General features: G+C 43.0%; 2 protein-coding genes across 3 annotated transcripts; both read left to right on the top strand.

The window, feature by feature from the left end:
- Positions 1-236: 236 nt before the first annotated feature.
- LOC136494247 (ASI1-immunoprecipitated protein 1-like) lies at positions 237-3,743 on the top strand. Its single transcript, XM_066490417.1, has 3 exons — positions 237-566; positions 1,988-2,454; positions 3,305-3,743. The coding sequence occupies exons 2-3, from the start codon at positions 1,999-2,001 to the stop codon at positions 3,452-3,454; spliced, it is 606 nt and encodes a 201-aa protein (XP_066346514.1). The 5' UTR covers positions 237-566; positions 1,988-1,998; the 3' UTR covers positions 3,455-3,743.
- Positions 3,744-4,158: 415 nt separating this feature from the next.
- On the top strand, positions 4,159-8,818 carry LOC136494246 (pathogenesis-related thaumatin-like protein 3.5). 2 transcript variants are annotated; one of them, XM_066490415.1, is made up of 6 exons: positions 4,159-4,289; positions 5,457-5,489; positions 5,568-5,752; positions 5,854-5,957; positions 6,865-7,519; positions 8,447-8,818. In XM_066490415.1, the coding sequence occupies exons 4-6, from the start codon at positions 5,900-5,902 to the stop codon at positions 8,577-8,579; spliced, it is 846 nt and encodes a 281-aa protein (XP_066346512.1). In that variant the 5' UTR covers positions 4,159-4,289; positions 5,457-5,489; positions 5,568-5,752; positions 5,854-5,899; the 3' UTR covers positions 8,580-8,818. The 2 variants fall into 2 exon arrangements, with proteins under 2 accessions (XP_066346512.1, XP_066346513.1); XM_066490416.1 differs by having other exon boundaries at positions 5,594-5,752.
- Positions 8,819-10,963: the final 2,145 nt, after the last annotated feature.

Below are 10,963 nucleotides of genomic sequence, written 5' to 3' on the forward strand. Positions count from 1 at the left end.
TCGCGTAGGGTGTCAGCCGGAGCCGGAGCTGCCGGGAGCCCGGCCAAACAAAACCAGCGGTATTGGGCCGTACTATTTATCAACGTGTACTGTAGAATATAGTTTTTTTTTGAGTGGACAAAAATGAAAATATAGTTAAAATAACAGGCTATTCGCGAATTGAGCCCAAAACAGTAGCCTCCTGCGGCTCTACCGTCCATCTCCGTCGGCCCAACAAATGACGTACTGACGCCCCCTCTGCTCTGCGTGCGCGACTCCCGGTCCGGTCGGCGTGACGGCGCTTCTCCCTCCCGACTCGCGTTCCTGCGTTCCAAACCCTACTTCCGTCGTGACGCGGCGGCGGACCGGCAGCTCTCCGCTCAGCTTGTCTTGGGCGGCTGCCGCGCCGCACACCTGCTGGCAGCGGCTGGGCGGTCCGCGGCCGGGGCAGCGCAGCAGCCAGGGCATCGTCGCGCTCGCACCCACCGAGGCCGGCATCGGCGTCCACGCGGCAGTGCGGCACCGATCCACTGTCCCACCCCACCGAGGAGGCCGGAGCGCCGAGAAGCCGTCTGCATCCTCCGAAGGTAAGCACCAATCCCCAGCCCTAAATTCACAAGGCCGAGCTCTGTTTGGTGGGAAGGGCAACACGTTCTGTTCTAGATGCGAATCTGCTCCATTCGCATGGTCAGGATTGTCTAAATGCACATCTGGCACTGTATCGTCTTGTTCTTTTGAACTGATGAATGTGTGGAAGACTGGAACCGTATATTCTACAGCATTTCCTATCACGTGTGTCAGAAATATTATATATACCATTTTGTCATCTCCATGACCTTTACTGGATGCGCCCCTGGTTTACTGGATTGTTCATTGGATTATACTGAATCGCGTATTCGACTTCTTGTCTGGCGATACCGTAATATCAAAATCTAAGGATATTTCAAGTGTGGATTTGATAAGGCTTCAACTCCAACGTGGTAACTTTATTGATGATGATAATGGTACAAGCAAATATAGCCAAAGGGTCTCTAGCCTAGTGGTCACAGGAGCCTTAGGAGCACCTTAGGTCCTAGGTTTGACTCCCATGGGAGCGAATTTAAACAGGCTGTGTTCCTGAGTTATACGTGTAAGCACCTGAGTTGCTTTCAGCGAGATGCACATGGCCGCATACATGTGTCCTGGGTGCTTGATGGCATGTCCAGGGCAGCCGGCCTTCAGGGTGTTTCTCAGCCTGCACGTGAGATGCTTCTTCTTAATGCAATGATGCGGGAGGTAGTCTTTCTTTGCAGGTTGACTTTATATATATATATATATATATATATATATAGATAGATAGATAGATATAGATAGATAGATAGATAGATAGATATATAGATATGAGCAAATATAACAGGTTCAGAGGCTGTGAGGTCTCCATTAAGCTTGTTGAAACAAATAAAAGTGTTCGTTATGATTTTCTGTGCTTGATTCTTAAATTGATTTTGGAGATAACAACTACTGAAAAGAGTATTCTATGCAATTAGTCCATCTACCTAGGAATTAGTTGAGAAATAGTATAATAAGTGATAAGTTATTGAATGACTGTTTAGTCACATTTATTGAACAAGATGTTTTCTCCAAGGATTTGAATAGTACTTTTCGAAAATATTGCTGTTTACTGAATTGTGGTTTGCTGGTTCTAATAAAATTTATATCTGCATACTAAATGCTTGGCAAATTATAGTTGCACACCGAAGTCAATGTTGGATTATTATTGTCTAGATACACCCTGCTTCCTTGCTTAAAAATCCTAGCCCGCCACCTAATGACCAACATGCAAGAGAAACAGATTTGCTATGTCAACGATACAAAAATATATTGTATGTGTATGTTTGTCACATTTCAACTTTGAACCCTATTTTGCTTTTGTATACTGTTCTCCTGAATTTTCTTATGTATACTGGCTACGTCTTGCATGGAACGTTATAGATTGGAGTGACCAAGTGTCGTACCTTATATTCAACAGGTTGCCCTTCAATGGAGACTTCCAAAGAGCAGGCTTCCAAGGACTATGCTGATTTCGAGGAGAAAGTTAAGAGGACGATATATATTGACCAGCTTTCTCCTCAAGTAAAGGAATCGGCCATCAAAGCTGCTCTTGCACAGTGTGCAAATGTTGTCAGTGTGGAGTTCATCGTCAACTACACAATCCCATATGAAATCCCTTGTGCCGCATTGGTGGAATTGAATGATGATGTGCAGGCTAAGGCTGCTGTAGACTTGATGAATGATTTCCCATTCATAATTGGTGGAATGCCAAGGCCTGTAAAAGCTACACATGCCAAGCCTGAGATGTTTCACGATCGCCCTCCTTGCCCTGGCCTTAAAAAAGATTTCTGTTGGGTAAAACAAGGAGATAAGGACTATGAAGCGATGCAGAAATTGAAAAACCTTGCAAAGAGGCAGGAATCTGAGAACATGGCTCTGATAAAGGTAAATGTTTAGTTGTTTTGTGACTGCTCTGGGAAAACTGTCTTTGTGCCTGCCCTTTTTCAGTGTATGGTTGATGATGTGTTATTTGATCTTTTGTGTTGTACTCCCTCCATTCTGAATCATAAGACGCTTTGTCTTTTCTAGATTTACTATATATCTAGACTAGACATAGTGTATAGCTAAGTGCATGGCAAAAGCAATGTATATGAAAAAGCCAAAACATCTTATGATTTGGAATGGAGGGAGTACATTCGGTTAGCATAAAAATGTTGGTTTTACTGGCTGCTATGTTATTTTCATGGTTAGACCAAACATGAAACAGTGAGACCCCATAGTGCTTTCCATTTATAATCCTTTATTTTCAGAAGTGGAAAAGTTCCTTCCATGAATCTTAAATGTAATATAACAATTGGGAACTTAATATCCATTCCATAGGTGATATTAACCTTGAGTTTTAATGGCACAAAAAGATATGCTTATTTTGTTCTCATGCTATCAATTAGCTGTTTGTGGGGGCGCCTCAAAGGAAGAGGAGACTATACAAGAGTAATTGTGACTAGGTGTGGATCACTTGTTAAAAGTATGCAAATTCATATTGGATAGCCAAGTGCATATGCACTATTGCACATTGCACTGCATCTATCATAGTTTACCAATACTGGTGGCCTGTCTCTTATAAATACTTCACACTCTCGTCAGATTGGTGAGTGTCCAAGTACTGTATCTGTGCTTTAACTACAATATTGATTGTTATTGTGGTGTTGATGCTGCTACTTTGATGTTTCATTGAGAATATTATATTATACATGATAGTGCTTATGTGGAGCTGTTTTTATTTTTTTCTGTCCAGAAACTGTTGGAAGAGGAGAAGGAACTAGCGAATCGGCAGCAGGAGTTACTCGATGGAAACTGCAAGAAGTACGACATGCTGGAAACTCTGGTGCAAAACGGAACCATGAAGAACCTTGCTCAACGCTACGGAATAAACTTGGACAACTGACGAGTCATTCGTGTCCTTTTTCCTAGAGCGATGGCAACTGGTGTGATGATGGAATAGTACATTGATGATACTCCAAATCACATCGTCGTGGGTTAGTTTTGGTCCGGTAGCTGGACCCTCTGGTGTAAAAACTGCCCCAAAGTCCCAGCTTAGTTAGCAGCTGTTGCGTTAGAAGCTGATAACGGCAGCCGAAGTGTAACCATTTTGTTTCTATGGTAGTTAAACTGGAAGTATCAGCTGCTGTCTCGTGTGTATATATTTCCACGTGAAATCCGATTACCTTTATTTATTGTGTCCAGGCACCAAAGGTTAGTTATTTTCTTGTGTTCCAGAGAAAGATTTTCTTGTGTCATTTTCCTGTGAGTTTTGCAGGTTTCGTTTTTGATCGATTTTCTTCAGTCCCGGTTTAGCACGTTTCACATGTTACTGATGGATCTTATCCAGAATATGTTATTTTGTAATATACGTTGATAGCTGGAAAAAGATGCCTGCTAGAAATCGTTCGACGGTAAAACGACAACTCAAAATCGTCGTCCAGCCGGAAAACGATCTCTAGAAGTTGTCTACTGTACCGATGAAACGATTTCAAAATTTGGGCCAACCTGAAACACGAAATATCAAAATCGTCCGCGACTTTGAACACGGGGGTCGCATTCCTATCCGCGGACCACATCTGCTGGAGCGGGTGGCGTGCGGGCGGGCGTGAGGCGGACGGAGAAAGCGCGGGGCGGGAGGCAGGCGGATACGGAGTCGCAGGCGTCCGGGTCCGGCGGGCTGCTGCGGCGTCTTGGGCGGCGGTGCGGCCGATCGAGCTGCGGGCCCGTGCGACCAGCAGGTGAAGTTTTCATATATATATTTTTTTTCCAAAAAAAAAACTAGTTTAATACTTAAGCACACGGTTCTACGCTGGTTTATAGGCCCTAGTAGCGTGTGTGTAGGTTATAACTTGATTTATCTTTTTTTATGTAAAGTTAGTGTTTGTACTAGTGAATACTATGCTTTAAGTTATTATTTTTAACTAGCTTAATTTTGTATGTAAGGCTATTTTTGTACTGGCGCAGCCACAGCTAGCTTCATCTTTTTTTTATTCGGAATTTGGTCCAGTAAATAAGCCTTAGGTCTATATGCTTTATAATTTGTGTTTACCATAGCTACTTGTAAGGTTGTTATGATTGGATTTTTTTACCCTACCTTATAATGATTTGGAAAGTAAAATTTTGTGTATGTCATAGCTGTTTGTAGGCTAGTTTTGATTTAGTTTAACATGATGAGTATGTTGATTTGACTTGGGAATGGCTGAAAACAAATGGTAACTAGTGGAATGCTTACGGGCCTTTTTTGGAATTAACCTTTATTCGGTGAGGGTCCAACACTTTGCAGTGCTGGCTCATGAGCATCCGTAATACACACCTCTGTGGCTGTTAGAGCGCGTTGGTTCAACAGGAATACTACATAAGGTCTACCACATTAGGTTTGACACAAATTTTGATGCATAGCATAAATAAACCAACATGAATTATGCATTAATTTGCACATCCATATCTGTGATCTGCCATGCCATTTCTATGACCGCATCAGTTAATTGTTTAAGGACTGGGCAGTTTTGAACTGTTAACAATATTAGATAAAATTTTAAACTTATTTTTCCTAGTAAACGATATTATGTTATTTCTGTAGTTGAGTAGACCCAAGGTGTGTGTGTGTATATATATATGTTTGTGTGTGTGTGTGTATACATATACATATACATATATATATATATATATATATATATATATATATATTTGTAAATTTTAATTAAAAATGGTATTAATAAAAAATTCAACAGTTGGCGCATAGATAGAAACCACATGAGTCATGCATGGACTCCAATATCCAATGAACCCCTACTCCTCTAGGGACGATGGTATATTATTACATGTATATAAAGTAGTTTGGATTGTTAATGTGGCCTTTCTCTTGGTGATTGTGCTAACAAACATGATTTTGGATGGATTCACAGAGAAGTGACTATACAGTATAAGAGGAAAGCCTGGTGAGCTACATCATATCTATGCTGGTCATATCATGTGAATTGTGATTCTGATTGAGTTGACTGACGAGATGCTGAAAGCATGAACCCAACAACGGAGCTACTAGTATTGGAATCGGAATCGGGTGAGAGTAATGAGACATGAGGAGGAGGGATGGACGATAATGAGGATGTGGAACGAGCAAGGAAGGAACAACTGAAAGAGCATGGTTTGCTTCTGTTGCTGTACAAGAAGAAGATGAGTCTGCCATGCAAGCCAAGCCAAGGTTTTTACCTTCCTTGCTGCTGTGGAGAAGAGAGCCTCCCTATCACGTACGTATTCTCTTCCTCCCTATGGAGTATGGTATTAAACCCGAGCTCTGTCCAGGTATCTGGCTTTCGTTTCCATGCACATCGCACCACGTTAAACAGCCATGGAGAAGAGAGCTTCCCTGCCTCTGCTGGCTCTCCTCCTCTGCTTCCTACTGTCAGGTACTGCTAGTTACTGTACATTCTTCTTTTCTTTCTTGGAAAAAAAATGAAGTGCTCTCTCACTTTTCCCTGCCTGCCGAAAGCTCAGGAGTTGAATGAATGCCCCCCCTCTTTTTCCTTTTCCTTTGCCTTGGCCTTTTTCAGTTTGCAGTACTACCCCATTTGCTCCCTGTGGAAAGGGAAAGACATGTATCAGAGTTGTCTCTGGTCGTGTCTATTGCACTTTGAGATTGCCACCATTTTGTTTTGTCACATCAATTTTTTTTTGTTTTTGTAATCTATGAAACTGCCAGTACATATTGCTATGTACTGCCTCCTATAAAACATACAATTCTAGGTTTTAGTTAAGTCAAACTTGTTTAAATTTAACTAAGTTTACAAAATAATTCGTCCTATTGGCTGGAACCTATCAACCCGGCTTATCAGTCATGGTACAGTTTTTTTTCTCTCACAACAAAACAACATCAACTGACTTATCAGCCGCAAAAACCATCAGTCGAACCACTCGATATTATTAACATTTATGACTCCAAATTGCTATACTGTGAAAATATATATTCATTGATTACTCTAATATACTTATTAGCATTATAAATGCGAGTACTTTTTTGTATAGATTTGGTGAAATGTAAAATTGTTTGGCTTCTTGAAAAGCAAGAATTGCATCCACGGAGTGAGTATTTTGCATCACATTGGATTGAAAAAAAACAATGTGCAAACTGATTCATCGTGTTTCTTCGACTTGGTGGGGTCAGTTTACCAAATTGTTACTGTACTTCTCTTAATCTTATAAGTAATAAGATAATACAAGATAACAAGATGTCAGTTAATTAAATATGGACTCCTATATTAATACTACTAGGAATATGTACTTATGATGAGACAAAAAAAAATTGCATGCATGCAGGCGCGGCGCGGCGTGCTGAGTCGGCCCGCGTGTTCACGATCATCAACCAGTGCAAGACGGTGATCTGGCCGGCGGTGACACCCGGCGAGAGCTTCGGCGGCGGCGGGTTCGCGCTGCGTCCGGGGCAGTCGATGATGTTCACGGCGCCGGTGGGGTGGTCGGGCCGCATCTGGGGCCGCACGGACTGCAACTTCGACGCGGGCGGGAACGGGTCGTGCGCCACGGGCTCCTGCGGCAGCGCGCTCAAGTGCGGGTCGTCGGGCGCGACGCCGGCCAGCCTGGCCGAGTTCACGCTGGCGTCCGTGGACTACTACGACGTGAGCCTTGTGGACGGCTTCAACCTGCCCATGGTGATCAAGCCGGTGAACGGGCAGGGCAACTGCAGCGCGGCGGGGTGCGACGGGGACCTGCGGCTGAGCTGCCCGTCGGAGCTGGCCGTGAAGGCTAACGGGCGGACGGTGGCGTGCCGGAGCGCCTGCGACGTGTTCAACACCGACCAGTACTGCTGCCGCGGGCTGTTCGGGAACCCGGCCACGTGCCAGCCCACCTTCTACTCCAAGAAGTTCAAGGCCGCCTGCCCCACCGCCTACAGCTACGCCTACGACGATCCCACCAGCATCTTCACCTGCTCAGACGCCGACTACGTCATCACATTGTAGGTTCAATCTTGCTTGCTGCAAATCAATCCCCATCTCCATGCCAACTAAACTTATATATGTGCTCTGCTGCATGTAACGCCTGCATGCTGTTCTCATCTGAACATGCAGTGTAGCTGAACCTTATCCTTTCACCGACCACTGAAATTGCATACACACTTTCCTTACACTGCCAAGGAATCTGATTGCAACTTGACGCAGGTTGTCATGTGCATTTGCATAGCGACGACATGGAATCGTAGCAATCATATATAGAGGTACTATCTAGAGTGTTCACACACAAAAAAAGAGAGTACTATCTAGAGATGCCACAGCGAAACAATGCAAAGCTCCCCTCTGCACTGTTTTTATATATCTGAAACTGTTGTCTGATGTGCTGCTTGCTTTTGTAAATTTTTCGATCGATTACAAATTTGGTTATGATAACAAGCGGCATTATAGTTTGTTGCCTGCATTCTGACGATGTTATCACTTGGCTGTGTTTATTTTTCCCTCCTAAACTTTAGCCTCTGTCACATCGGGATACTTGACACATGCATGTAGTATTAAATATAGACTTAATTACGAAACTTAATGCATCAGATTGAGACTAATTTGCGAGATAAAATTTTTAATCCTAATTAGTCCATGATTTAACAATGTGGTGTTATAGTAAACATGGGCTAATGATAGATTAATTATGCTTAATAAATTTGTCTCGTAGATTACTGAGGGACTTGTGTAATTTGTTTTATTATTACTATTCAAACACTCAATGTGACATCCCTATGTGCCACCCGATATGACACCTCTAAACTTTAGCCCCTGGATTTAAACACCCCCTGTCACAACATGTGTTTGCCGGTTTTTGCTCCCAATTAGTCCCAAGTAGTAGTATGATTAACCTGATAAATCCCGTTGTTGCATTGATTATTTCTGTTTTTCAGGAAGCAATCAGTGTGCTCGTACCACAACAACCAGCTTGTCTGCAGTGACTCGAGCAGATCTTTGGCGATCAGCATGTCCAAGCTTATGCTCGTGCTGCTCCTCAGCCTTTTGGCTTTCCAGTTTTCAGTGTAAGCTAGCTGGGAGGATCGATCGAGCCAAGGAGCAGCTAGCCGGCTGCCGGCCTGAATGCCTGATGCAGTATATATTATTGCTGCTAACTGTTTTTCTTCTCTTGCAATATTGTCCTCCTCGCTCGCTCCTCTCATCTGATTCTAACTTTCTGATCGATCGAGGAACAAAAGTACAGCAGACAGGTGATTTTATTTGTTTGTCAAATACGTACAGCAGGCACACTCTCTCAAACTGATGAGACGAGACACACACACACGTAGTACATGTGAACATATATTTTATTACTATATATTAGTGATTCTTGACAAGCATTGAGACAGCATAATAAGTGATTCTTCTTTGCTTGCTCCTTTCTCCCTTTTTACCATGCATGTAGGAGTAATAGGCATGTGGTTCAGTCACTGCAAGTGCAGACAGCAGCACTGCACCAGGCCACATGCATGATTGCAATCATTTTTAGAAAAAGGAATATATTAATATCACAACTTCTACATCAACTAATGCATATAGCTGTTCCTTATTACAAGCATAAGCATAAAGGTCCACGCAATCTCAAAAACAAAGTTTCGAGTCAAAGAAGAACAAGGTAAAGTTTCCCAAAGCAACATCTAAAATGCAATTCTGTTACTGAATCTCCAACCGTTTTTTGCAAACACCTATATTGCGGTTGTCTCAATCTTCCTACATCCCATCTTCATCATTTAGCGATCCTCCTCCTTTTGTAGTAGGGACCAGAACCTAATCCAGTAAGTCCTCCTAAAGATAACCTGCAAATAAGATGGTGCTAGGATCTTATCAAAAACTATGTCATTCCGGGTCAACCATATTACCCAACAAAAAGCACTTGCACCCACAAGAATCTTATATTTCAGTTTCCTATTTAACCCATCTAACCAGTCCGTAAACATATTGTGTATACTAGTTGGAGGTATTAAATTAAAGGAAACATGAATAGTTCACCACACAAATTTAGCAAAATGACAATCAAAGAGTAAATGTTGTATGGACTCCTCAGAGGAACAGAAACAACACTTTCTATCTCCTTGCCACTGTCGTCTTGCTAAATTGTTTTTCGGTAAGATTACTTCCTTATACAAATACCACAAAAATACCTTGATTTTAAGAGGTAGTTTCAATTTCTATATTAATGTGTTATATGGTATAGCTTCGGATCCTAATAAGGCTCTGTACATGGATTTGACTGAAAATAATCTATTCTGACGTAGCCTCCACACAAAGCGCTTCCTATGGTTTGTTAATTGTACATCTGCAACCATAGCAACCACCTCGTGCCATGCTTGTAAATTAACACCTATCAGATGAAAGCTCTAGTTTGGTTTTGGTAAATTGATGAAATCCTAAGTGCTAACCTAGTTTATCAAAATGATCATGAGATAGGTAGCACTATTCCAAGTGATGGAGCAATGGTAAAGATCATGATGATGGTATGGTGACCATGATGATCAAGTGCTTGACTTGGAAAAGAAGAAAGAGAAAAACAAAAAGCTCAAGGCAAAGGTGAAACTTAATAGAAGCTTTTTGGTTTGGTGATCGAAACACTTAGCGAGTGTGATCACATTTAGGATAGATGGTCGTACTATTAAGAGTGGAGCTCTTATCGGATAACTCGATCATCTAGTGCCACTAGATGTTGAAATACTTGCATTGCATTTTAGGCCTAGTGCACATTCGGTGAGAAGTGATTAACCTTTGAAAAATATTTGTGAAAATGTTAACACACTTGCATGTGATGGTGAAACACTTGGAGTGTTAGCACATTTGCAAAGATGGTGTAAAAGATAAAGAAAAGGAGGCGTAGCCGGACTTGTGTTGCTGCCCTGAGGGCACCACCACCCTTGTGACGGTGCACCACCACCCCTATGGCAGTGATAGGTAGAGGAGGCCGAGAGGGAGGTGTTCTGGGGGGCACCGCCACCCCTTGTCCGATGGCACCGCCACCCCTAGGACGGTGCCCACCTAGACGTGGCTGAGAAGGGCTAGCACTGCCAGTGACGGTGTACGCCACCCTAGGTGAGACAGTGCACCGCTGGGGCACCGCCCCTTTTCAATAGAGAGCAGGGGTTCTGGAATTGGGCACTGCCGCGGTCATCACCACCCCATGATGGTGCACCGTCCTATTTTTCTAGAGAGTATGGTTTTCAGGGTGTTGGCCAGGGTAGCACCGCCACCCCCTGTCCGATGCCACCGCTTCCTGCCCGGTGCCCCAATGGCTAGTGAAGGATGACCACTAGAGAGGCACCGCCACCCCATGTTCGGTGCCACACCGACATGTCCGGTGAAAGCTCTAGTTTGGTTTTGGTGAATTGATAAAACCCTAAGTGCTAACCTAGTTTATCAAGTGATCATAAGATAGGTAGCACATT

This window comes from Miscanthus floridulus, chromosome 11 (assembly GCF_019320115.1).
Source record: "Miscanthus floridulus cultivar M001 chromosome 11, ASM1932011v1, whole genome shotgun sequence".
Lineage (NCBI taxonomy): Eukaryota > Viridiplantae > Streptophyta > Magnoliopsida > Poales > Poaceae > Miscanthus > Miscanthus floridulus.